Source organism: Dermacentor andersoni, chromosome 9, assembly GCF_023375885.2.
Source record: "Dermacentor andersoni chromosome 9, qqDerAnde1_hic_scaffold, whole genome shotgun sequence".
NCBI classification, from domain to species: domain Eukaryota; kingdom Metazoa; phylum Arthropoda; class Arachnida; order Ixodida; family Ixodidae; genus Dermacentor; species Dermacentor andersoni.
This window is the reverse complement of record NC_092822.1, coordinates 96,195,903-96,208,619: the sequence shown is the minus strand read 5'-3', so window position 1 is coordinate 96,208,619 and position 12,717 is coordinate 96,195,903. Positions and strand designations below refer to the sequence as shown.

The 12,717-nt window shown below is 42.1% G+C and overlaps 1 protein-coding gene across 1 annotated transcript in view; it reads right to left on the bottom strand.

Moving 5' to 3' along the window:
• Window positions 1–1,428: 1,428 nt before the first annotated feature.
• r (carbamoyl-phosphate synthetase 2, aspartate transcarbamylase, and dihydroorotase rudimentary) overlaps window positions 1,429–12,717 on the bottom strand; it is a 184,959-nt gene continuing 173,670 nt past the window's right edge. The window contains exon 43 of the mRNA XM_055069310.2: window positions 1,429–2,714. Within this exon, the coding sequence (XP_054925285.2) occupies window positions 2,612–2,714 (103 nt within the window). The 3' untranslated portion in view covers window positions 1,429–2,611. The remainder of the gene's footprint in view (window positions 2,715–12,717) is intronic.

Below are 12,717 nucleotides of genomic sequence, written 5' to 3'. Positions count from 1 at the left end.
CAGTGCATAGCTATTTCCTGCTTCCATAGTGGCATGCACTCATAATCGCGCTCAAAGAAGAAAAGGAACCAGTAAAATCAGTTGAACCTGTGTCCCTCGTGGAGCGCTTGCTTACCATCAGTCACGTGCTGCATATGTTCTGCCAAAACTGGCGAAAGAGTTGTGTAGTGGTGTAGCTACAAGAATGGCAATTCTTTATGCTATTGAGATTCCAATTCAATTAGCACCATCAGGGTCTTGAGAGTCAGTTGCATCTGAACTTCCACCACATGGAGGCACGTCCAGTTCAGCGGAAGGCTTCCAAATTGAACACATGCTGCTGCAGCCTTCGGATTACCCACTGCGACTGCCAAAATTCAACCCCTTGCTTGCACATAAATTGAGGCCATTGCACCAAACCTTTCCGCAATATGTCGCACTACACTTTTGTTTAGCAACTCCCACTGAACGAGATATAAGGCGGTTTAACTTCGTGCTTGCAGTCCTTTCCAGTTTAACTTACCTGCACAGTTGCAACTTAATGAACCACATTGGTCACAGATTCTTTTTTTTTAGCGAGGTGAAAATAGATCTTGAGTTATGCTTTGCTGGTAACACCAAGCACTTACTTTTTTTTTATTACAAAAAAAAAAAAAAAAGAGTATAGCTGATATACATCCTCGTCATGGCTGCATGAACATGTATTGGAGAGGACACACACTTAATTCTAAATAGTAAGTGTATGGTGTAGGCATCCCTGAGGTACAAATGATGCAAGAGGTTGTCAATGAATTGTGGAAGCAGAGCACCAAGTTGGTCCTCCAGATGTCTACATATAAGCTACATACAAGGCATTTTCAAACTCGTATGCTACATAAGCCGTTGGGGAAACACGGGGAAGGCGGGAGATGGAAAATTAAGACTATGAGCAAAACGATAACAGGGTGCTCATAAGCCAATGGGGCAATGCAAGCTGCATCTTGAAGAGAAAGTTTGTATATGCAGTAACTGTGCTAGGACGAAGCGTGTATTGGTCAACAAAATGGCTAGGCAAATGCACCGAGATTTGTTCCCTTTTACAACAAGCTGCATTCTGCTGTTTCCTGCATTCAAAATTGACTCTCTGTAGCTAGCCATAAAACAAACTTACTTTTACCTGGATTCCCAGACTTGCCACTGAACTTCAACTGGGCTAACTTTCATTTCCAGAACTGCTAGAGGAAACAGGGCACTGGCAACAGCTGTCGTCAGCCAAGTACACAAGCCAAATACTGATATGCCTAATATCCACGTCACGTTGAACATGGACCCTAGCAGCCACATGCCAGCAAAGTTTTGAGGTAGAACTTTGTGGTATAGTGTCGCAAATGCTATTTCCACAGCAAAAAATTCCAAGCGTCCACACACGATACAAATAAACTGAGACAGTTGCTTACAGTGATGCTTACATGAAGATTTGCAAAAGTAGATTTATTCCATTTGATTGTAGGGTTCTCGTCAAGAACAGCAAAGTTTCCCGCCCGACACAAGCAGCACTTGGAGTGGGTAATACTCCCAGCAGATCAACGAATATTTGTAAATATATATAAAAAAAAAATATCCCACAACGTCAACATGAGGAATGCTTCTGTGGTTTGCACAAAAAACACCGCCAAAACTGGCATATAGTATGCTGTGAAAACCTGACACACTGTTGAATATGACACGGAAAGAAGAAGGAAACAGAAAAAGAAAGAAAAAAAGAACAGTATGTATACTTCTGGCAACAAGAAACATCAACAAGGTAATTAATGTCCAAGGTAGCACAAATGTCCGTTTACTATCAAATATGAAAATATTGTGTCACGATACCAAATCCATACATAGGTATAGCTCCTATAGGCAAATACCTTAACATTCACACGTGGGGCAGAATTAGAACAAATAATTGTCACGAAATATGCATCCGTAATCTCAGAATAATAACAAGCAAACAGTGAAATCATACAACATGGCCTGCTAAGTCATCAAAGAAAAGCAGCATGGGAATCTCCTTGCTGGCTTCAGGTGTCTCAGGTCAGTACTTTGCAATGACAGCAGCAAAGCTAATGAAGTTCTTGGCACCTTCAAGACGATTGCACCCGTACGACATGCTGCACCTGGGGTCACAACGCAGATTAAAAACCAACTTTTTGGCGACTGTAAAGGCCTTCCAGCTGAACCGGCTTAGTAAATATCGCAATGAAGGAGTTCAGATGCAAGCAATGACATTGCGATTATACATGGTCAGACGCCCAGCTCTACACAAAAAATATTTCTGTTGGTACAGAAAACAACGATCCATAATGGTATGCACGGACCTTTACAGTCATTGCAACAGCGTCACTAGAGGAACGTGCTACACGCACACACACACATTGTGAAAAGGTCACCAAATTGGTTGTGCCAACCTGAAAGTTGACTCTAACATTCACAAGGCACCGTTTTCTTTTGTCCACAATGAAAAGTACCATGTTCAGCCATTATCACAATGAGACGGCCGTGAAATGAAAACAGAAAAAAAAAAAAAAAACAACACCACAGGAGAGACAGCGAAGGAGCAAAGCCAGTGACTTGTTGAGATCGCTGCGGAACGCCGTGGATTCAGGTGCTCTCATACTCGTCCCAGAACCATCGCCAAAAGTGCCATGCGGATGTACATTCCGGCCTCAGCCTGCCGGAAGTATGCTGCTCGAGGGTCTGTGTCGAACTCCGGACTGCGTAGAGGTGGGATAAAATGACACAGCAATGGTCAGAAAAAAAAAAAAGTATGCTAAATTAACCAATGCAGCTCTGTTGGCCAACCACGGGTGTGTCCAGATACTATGCAACAACACAGCAACGTCGGCAATAAATCACTCTGGGTAGAGTGCCACTGGGCATGCATGTTTGTGTCATTGTTTGGGGGAGGCCCGGTGCTTTCCCTTAGCAGCTCTGAAATAGAATTGTTTAAGATACTTTGTGCAATATCCTATGCTGCTTGCCAGCAGCAACTACCAGTGGTAAAGTGTTTTCGTTTGCCACACAAGCTGTCACTAACGCTCAACATGCTTGCCTCCAAGCACTTTGCATTTAGGCTTAGCCTATGGAAGCATTGACTTTTTGTTCGGGCCTTCTCCATCTTTGGCAATGAAAAATCAAATGAATTCTATTCAAGCTGGCATGATGGATAGAGAGGTTTAGATTCGAAAGAACAGGTCACAACGCACAAGCTCTTTATTAATGAGCCAGGGCTGGGCAAAGATACTTTGCAATTCCATAATGATACGATACAAGACACTCGGGAAACAAGTATTTGAGATACATATACAAGAAACTACTGCAATAATTGCATCCAATACGGTACTTTCTATTTGTATCTTAAGATACTTCTATACATGTGGAAATGTCTTATTATAGATCTGTATAATGTAGCAGCAATAGCGTACGCAGAAAGAAATGTTTGCTTGGAAATTTATTAACTCCGCCCCACCTTGTTTTACTTGAAAGAAAAGTATCTCTAAATTTTTGTGTTTCTTGCTCAAAGTAAAATATTTTCATTCTGGAACAACTTATTGCGGTTACTTTAGCTGCTGAACATGAAGCCTCTTTATACGCTGCGCTGTCAAGAGGTTTTTGCTTGTTGCTTTTTTAATTGATGGGAGTTGCTGCCCTGCTTGCTGACCAGTTAGCAGGTCACCATCTAATTACATGAACATCAGCAAGAAGCCTCTGCACGATAGGGTAAATACTGCTGTGGAGTTTTAACTTGCCTATAAATCTATTATACTCTGCACATGTAACTAGTTCAATAGGTTGCTTCTGGTGCATGCAAGCAACAATCACGTGCACAACATAGCCATCGACAGTGGCAACATAGGCATCGACAGTGGGCGCGGCGAAAGCGCTGGGAGCATGTGGCTTACAGCCTCTCGTTTCTTCGTCGTGCAGGTTAGGCATGAATGTTCAATACGTAGTGATGACATATTTCTTGTTATTTTGCCGTGCCCATGCACCTGCTTGAGTATTGCATATGAATGCTTTTGTTCGTGCAAACTTATCCTTTGCGGGGATGTAGAGTTAAATCCAGGTCCTCTTACAGTTGAGGAAATGTTCGCGGAACTCTCGGAAGGACAGAATGAAATCAAGGCAGAAATAGTTGACTTAAAAACTCGTCTTGAATGTACTGAAAAAAGTATTGAGTGTTTTGGTGTACGACTGAATACCCTTGAAGAAAACATTAATGAAACCCATGCAAAACTAACCGCTAGCGTTGAGACTCTTCAAGAGGCCATCATAACACAGCATGCTAAGTTAGTTGACCTTGAAAATCGCAGCCGTAGATCTAACTTGTTAGTTTTCGGTACTGCGGAACACGCAAATGAAACTGAATTAGACTTGAGGAAAAAGGTTATTGATGAATTGTTTAGGAGAAAGCTGGGCGTGAATTGCTCTTCAGTCGCCCGCGTTCACAGACTAGGACATAGCGAACAAAATCGGCCAGTAATTCTTTATTTTCAAAACTACAGGGAAAAGCAGGCTGTCTGGAAGAATGTTTCAAAGCTTAAGGGTTCTCAGATAAGTATTGATAACGACTACTGTGAGGACACTTGACGGAAGCGTAAATTGCTCTGGCAGACAGCGAAGGAAGAGAAAGCAGCTGGTAAAAAAGTACTATTCCTTGTGCATGATAGCCTTCATGTTGACAGTGACATCTACAGTTGGAATGACTCCTCAAGCACTCGAAAATGGCTTTCAAAGGCGAAAAAGAAGCCTACAAAGATATAGCAGTTCCCAACTGCGCAGCTGCGCCTGATATCTTTTAAAGCACAGAGCATTAGTAACAAACTTGATAAACTTGAAAATATCCTTATTTTACATGACCCACATATATGCGTTATTACAGAAACATGGCTACATGATCTGATAGGCGACAACGAAATCGTGCCGCTTGGTTATCAACTCTTCAGGTGTGATAGAGGCTCTCGTGGTGGTGGCGTGGCGGTTATTATAAAAGACAGCGTTGATGCCACTCTTGTTGATCAAATTGCAGATCATGAAAGCCTTTTTTTGAAAATATCGTTTAAGCAAGATACCTTTTTCCTTTGTGCCATGTACCATACACCCAATGCAGATGATTTGTTTTTGAATAAGCTATACGATCGACTATTAGGTTTGCGTAATAAAAACATATTGATAACTGGTGATATTAATTTACCAACAATTGAATGGGAGAACCTACGTTATGGCTGTTCTGCTACTGGTGATTCCATTCTTGACATCATGTTTTTGCTCAATCTTAAACAAGCGGTGACTGACTATACTCGAGGCAGCTCAATTTTGGAATTACTGTTTCTCAGTGAAATATTCATTGACGGCACCGTTGTAATTGAGCCTGGTATTTCTGACCATAAGCTAACCTTCTTTACCTGGGATAAGGTTTTAGGTAGAACTGAAAAAACTGAGTCAGCCACTGTTGTAAAGAAATTTTCTAAGGCTGATGACGTCACTATAATTGATTACCTTGACACGCATATCGAAACCTTATCACACGATGTTGAGACCTCATGGCAACTCTTTGTTAAAACCATACATTATCGACTTGATAATTTTGTACCCAGCAGAAAAATGTGTAAGCACTGTGTAAACCCGTGGATTAACCGAGAAATGATCCACATGAAGCGTAAAATTAAAAGACTACGCAAGAAGTGTGCAACAATGACTCCCCAGTTTACAGAATTAGAAGTTAAGCTACAAACAAGCTTGGCAAAAGCAAGGAAATATTTTTATACTAATACATTGACAGATTTTCTTCAAACTAATCCCCAAAAGTTTTGGCGGTACTTAAGTGAGTCGAAAACTGGGATTAGCAAAATGAATGTCGATGGTTTGGTGATAACTGACTCCTGTGCTATTGCTGAACATTTTAATGCATATTTCCAGAGTGTTTTTACTAAAACCGATTATTATGAATTTCAGAATTCAGTCGTTGAAACTGATACTGAGATAGAAGTAACGAGGGAAGGTGTAATACATATGCTGTTAAAACTTGATCCTAAAGAATCGTCTGGGCCTGACGGTATACCTAATGCCTTTCTTAACGGGTACGCTGAGTATTTATCCGGGTTTCTAACTGCTCTTTTTAACTGTTCACTGTCTTCAGGGAAAATACCAGCTGACTGGGGTACAGCACGCGTTAAGCTGATTTATAAAAAGGTGACCACTTGTCGTTTGAGAATTATCATCCTATCTCTATTACAAGCAGTTGTTGTAAACTTCACGAGCATGTTATTGCAAACTTCATTCATGAATTCCTTAGTGATAACAACGTACAATCAATATTTCAACATGGATTTAGAAAACGGTTATCTACTGTTACACAACTATAGTTACAACTGTGCATGAATTTCCACGAGTGCTTGATGCATCAGGACAAATAGATGTTCTCTTTCTAGATTTCTGTAAAGCCTTTGATAAAGTGTCACATGGGAAATTGTTGTACAAATTACAGTGCTTGGGGTTACCAGGAAAAATAGTTCAATGGATTTGGGCTTATCTTCAAAATAGACAACAGTATGTGGTAATTATTGATTCATCATCTGCTATTCTTCATGTCACGCCTGGAGTCCCACAGGGAAGTGCATTGGGACCACTTTTGTTTTTAATTTATGGTAATGACTTGGTTGATGTTATTCCCGAAAATGTGTCTGTATGTTTGTTCGCGGATGATTGTATCATTTTTAAACAAATCGTATCACCCAGAGATCACGTTGAATTGCAACATGCACTGAATGTTATTGACGACTGGTGTCAAAAATGGGGCATGCAACTAAATACTCAGAAAACAGTACTACTGCGTATCACCAGGAAATTAAATCCAAACCAGTTCTGTTATTCCCTTAGGAACAATAGTATTTGAATTGTAGGCAAATATAAGTACTTAGGTGTCACCCTCACAAACAACTTAACTTGGTCAACCCACATTTCTGATATCTGCACATCTGCACTACGTAAGTTATGGTCCCTTAAAAGAAAGCTGAAATTTGAACCTTCACAAACAAAGCTTTTAGCCTATAATACCAGTGTTCGTTCTAAGCTTGAGTATGCTTCTATCATTTGGGATCCCTATTTAAAGAAAGATATCATGCAACTTGAACATATTAACAGGAAGGCTGTTAGGTTTATATATGGCAAATATCGTAGACTTGATTCCCCATCCAATCTAATGCAATTAAACTGTATTTCTACTCTAGAAGCCCGCAGAAAGTTTAGTCGCCTTTCATTTCTTTATAATTGTGTGTTTGGTAACATAAAAATAGATCTGCCTGACAGTATAAAACCCCTAACAACACGACGCACACGCCATGGCCATGAATTTGCACTAACCCCAATCTTTGCCCGAACAAAATCTTTCAAATTCAGTTATTTCCCTAGAACTGTGGAAGATTGCAATTCATTGCCGTCTGATATTTTTGGTTCCAATAATTTTCTCGCTGAGTTGGAGTGTCACCTTCTCTCTTAAACTTTGTTTTTTTTTCTTTCTTGCTTTTTGTTGTCTGTTGTTTTGTACATTCATGTTGGATGTAAGCCACACCTGCTTGGGCCACCACATTGGCCTGCAGTATTTTGAAATAAATAAGAAATAGCCACCTTATGCACAAGTCTCCCGGAAGCAGTATCATCCACACTTTGGTTCACAACAGTCAAACTTATATCGACGAGATCATTTAAATCACTCATGTGTGAAAGCTATTAGATACAAGGAAACCCCATTCTTGCATTCTTCAGACTTTGCAACAAAGCACTACGCAAGAGAAACTTCATAACGACACCATAGCAGCATCAGAATTTGCGCTAAAGAGGCCGGATGCATTGGTGTACTCAGCACAGTATGGTGGCTATGAGCAAGTACCTTGGCACTGACGCAACTAAAGAAGTTGCAGTTTCGCCCGAAAGGTGACGCAATCATCGTGAAAGCAAATTAGTAGACAGCTATACGAAGTAAGGATAAAAGCTTTACCAGCCATATAAACTTGTAAACATAGGCATACTAAATAAATTTACAAGCATGGTGTCACGCATGCACAAGTAAACCCGAACACATCTCACTCGATGACTGCGGTAACTTGCTGAATGCTGAAGCACGGCAGCAGCAGCGAGCGAATTGACTCTCGTGCTGCATGTCTCATCAATGCGTAATACGCCATGGAAATGCTGTGTGCAGTGGAATGTGTCTCTTTTGAAGATCGTTTTCAGGATACAGCAGACCGGGCAAGTGCGTGTGGCCGCCCAGGCCACCCAGAGTAGATTGCCCCCCCCCCCCCCCCCAAGGAGCTTCACGTGACAGAAGATGGCGGGCTTCCTCCCTGCTTTCCTCGCTTGTGTGCGCAAGATTGAGCAGCAATCGCCGGCTCACCCTCACACACTTTCACTCGTACATACAGCATACGGTGTGCGGCAACGATTTTATTGCCCTTGGACTCATAAAAAACCTCACGGCGATGGCGACGGTACAAATGTGCCTGGAGTGCCGATACAATTGCTATTGCAATAAAACAAGAAATCAAGCAAACAAATAGTCGGCTGTGCGCAGACATTCATGCACTTGTTTTGGTTGAGATGGCGCGAGTGCCATCACATGACTCTGCTCCACCAATAGGGACATGTGGAGATCATCACCTGCCCTCGCTGGAGGGCTCTCGGGGGAAAGATAAAAGAATGTCGCTGTCTTTAGTTCTATTCAGGTGGTGTAGTAGCAGCAGTATCAGGGGACATATTCTACGACGATCCACTGCGGCGATACTATCACCTTGGCCATGCCTTGGCCGTCAGGCATGTGCTGCTTGACTGGTTGAACATTACATCATCTGACTGCCCAACCAGCCAATTAGTGCACGCCTGACGGCACTACTATCGCCAAGGTCACACTGTCAGTGAAAGTGATCGTCGCAGAATGCATCCACAGTTTAAAAAGGGGTGTTCAGCCAACGTTTATAGTTTGACACGGTGATGTTGCGACAGCAGTACCTTGTATCTTAAGATACACTATACATTCTTCCATATATCGGAAATACAGATACTGATACATGTCTTGCCAGATGTATCATGATACAGATACAAGATACCCAAAGAGTATCTAAGATCGTATCTAAGATACATGTATCTTCGATACTGCCCAGCACTGTAGTGGGCTAACAGGCAAGCCTCTGCCAATGCATAACCACCCTAGTGTTCTAGTGATATGTTCTAGTGGCTCAGTGGCTTGAGGATTGTTGAACGCATGTCGCTGCTAGAGGCAGCAACATATTCACTGCAGAACATGAACGGTAACCCCTGTCCTGTTGACCTTTCGTGGTTAAGGCGCGGATATAATTGGGCGTTGCCAGCATGCCTGGCAGCGGCCAACAAGGTTGAACGTGTAAGGCCGGCAATGCCAGGATCGCCTAAAATTTGCCCACCTGTGTGGTTCGGCATGTTCAATGTGGCCTGCAACAATGTGGCAAACAAGTGTTGTCACAGTGCATGGGCACAAGTGCACAGTTAGCGAGCACCTTTGTGTTTGATGAACGCACAAACAGCGCAATCTCTTGAGTGCAGCTGAACGGTAGGTCAGCATGTAGCCAGCGAGGAAAGAAAGCGTGGGATGCACTTTGGTCTACCGGCTTCGGTGTGACACGGGACATGCTCTATTCCTGTGCTGGCCGTGCAATGCACGCCATATGCCTCCAGTCACACTGGCTGCATGGTTACGCTAGACTGCAGAGCGCCCACTGAGCGCTGGCCTGCATTACGCCAAACTATATCCACGCCTTTATGAAGGACAGAGACAAGCATGTGAGACCCTCGATGCAGAATGCAGCAATGTTTAGTGCCAAATTAGGAGGGGAAAACAATCTACATCATGTATAACTAATACATGACACATTGTACACACACACATACACGTGCACACGCACACTTATTGCAAGCAAGATAGCAGTAGCAGCTGCAAAAGGCCAGAACTTAACCAGCTAATCTGTTTATCAAATAATAATTTAGAGGGACTGATTGCAAGAAGACTGACAACCACGTAGGAAAAGACAAGTAAAATGGTTTGACTGAAGTATAGATGAACTAAGCAACTGGACCTCCAGAATCACAACAAGTGCATGCACGAATGCATCCCACTAGAGTGTGACAAAAAAACTCCCAGTTGAGTGCACATGAGGACTTTCTTATCTACAGGGAACCTTGTTGATACGATCCTGTTTCATATGATTTCTAGGTGCCAACGTTCACTAACGACCCAATAGAGTTACACTTCGTTTTTGCCGGTTAATACGTTCACAGAAAATATGATACTCCAGCACCAATGTTCAGTGCAATGCCAAACTGCAATCGTATAATACATTTTCTGGCCAATAGATCCCATGTGAACAAGAAAAAGTGCGAGTCGCACACGATCAAGAGCAACAGCTTGCCACAGCAGCTTCCCTGCAGTACAATCCCACGTATTAAGCGAGAACACTGGTGTGCACCGGCGAATGAACCACCTCTTGGGTTGTCACACACCGTATTCAAAGCTGTCGCCACCAATCCTACTGCGATAAGCATCTTCATCTATCTGTTTGATAGCGTGTCAGCAAGTGTACTGCACGTTTTTAATAGGCGATAACTAAAATGCGCCGCCGTTCCCTGTTGCAAGCGGCGTGAAATGAGCGTCATGTTTTGTCTGGTGGCGATGTATTCCGCTGTTGCCCATCCGTTTGACGTAGTTTTGGTTACTCTTTGCTGTCAAAACACTACGCAACAGGAAAACAACAAAGCGCGTCTGGCCGATTGAGCCCCACCATCTCGATGCACATCTGCATGTCATGTCACAGCAATTCTTGCCAAGCAGGCCCGTGAGAAGTTCCTGCTGAGATGTCCCACACATAGAAGCAGCTGACCCAGGTCGAATTCAAGGAGCGCAAAAGTAAGCTTGCCGAAGCCGCAAAAACAACAACTCGAGTCTCAGGCCGCTTGGGCCCCACCATCTCAGCATGCGTCGGTCTCATGCTGCAACAATTTGTGGAATGCTTCGCATTACATAGATGCTAACTGCAATTGAGTCTGCCAAAGTTTTTTGTGACTGAATCGTACATTTTCCCGGTTAGTACATTTTTTCCTGCATATGTTTCCAGAATGTATGAATGAGGTTCTACTGTATTCCTTTTCATTGTTCCTGATAAATATAAGCTTCTACAACAGCCATACTGCCTGCTCCTAGTCCAGCAAAAAATAACTGCATCTCGAAGTTCTTGCTTACACCTAACCGCAGCAACAAGTGCAGGCAAATGCACAAATATAGCCATTCTTCTCTACTTCTCTGCCCACATTGCTACTGTATGGCGCATCACATTGCCTAATCAATTTTTCTCAAAAAAAAAAAAAAAAAAAAAAAAAAAAAAAAAAAAAAAGAAGAAGACAAGAAAGAAAAGAAAATGCTTTAAAGACTCTGCATGCCTCTTGCCTTAGCAAGCTATTGAATGAACGCTGCCTCGGCAATACAGCCTTTTCCACTCCCATCACTGCCACTCTAATGAAAGCTGTGCTGCCTGCAATGCTCTGCCAGTCACTCGGCACTCTTGCAGTGTTCCCTTTTGATGCAAACTTCTTGCCTTATTCCAGGCATATTGTCGTAGGTAGGTTCTCGCCTCGCATCACTCTGCGATCCCAGTCTTCAAAAACTCAGATCAAAGCTAACGGCCTTGGTATAGCTTATGAATGGTCTATGCTTCATTTGCCCGATTCTAACATGCCCTCGAATTGTAAGTGCATCGAAATTTTATGGCTTCAAAGTAACAAACTAATCTAGAAATGACAGAGGACCTAAAAAAAAATAATAATAATGATAATAATAAAAGATTGAACCTTACTTTTCCAGACTGGCAGTTCATTTACACATAATGTTCATCATCACCACACTCAGACAGCACTTTCTGCTCTCTATGGATCACTGTCATCCTCCTTATGGTCAATTGCGCATTTGAAACAAAGACTGCAAGCAGCATGATGTCATGTTGCACATAACTTGTTCTAACACACTAATGCGATTGCAATGCTGATAATGCTGCCAAGCTGGCTCTGGTGACCGGATGTTGCAAGTGCAATTTTGCTTTTGTATTGAAATGCACTATGCCAGCCATCTCAGCATCAATTCTTTTGTAAACAGTGGCATACCTCACGATAAAGTAAACACTGTAATCATTAGGGATGTACGAACATCAAAATTTTCTAATATGCATCGAACACGAGCACTTAACTTCGAATAATGAATAATTATATGCACAGGTATTACACATGTTAACAGTGGAAATACATTGTCCATGGCAAAAAAAAAAAAAAAAAAAAAAAAAAAAAAAAAAAAAAACAGAAAAAAAAGACCCAGAAGGACTTTATATACTAAAAGATTTTGTGCATTGGGATTGCATTAACTTGGGAAACTGAATCCCGCTAGCTGTTTGTTCTGACCAACCAGTGCCTTAGTAATAATAATAATAATAATAATAATAATAATAATAATAATAATAATAATAATAATCAGCCCATTTTATGTCCACTGCCGGGCGAAGGCCTCTTATTACCCCTGTCCTGCGCCAACTGATTCCAACTCCTGTGCCTTATTATACAACATCAGATGCCCATAAACTCGGATGCATTTGACCCTGTGTCACTCATAGCGTTTGCAGTCAAGCTAGGGGTTGCACTGCAAAAGAGTGC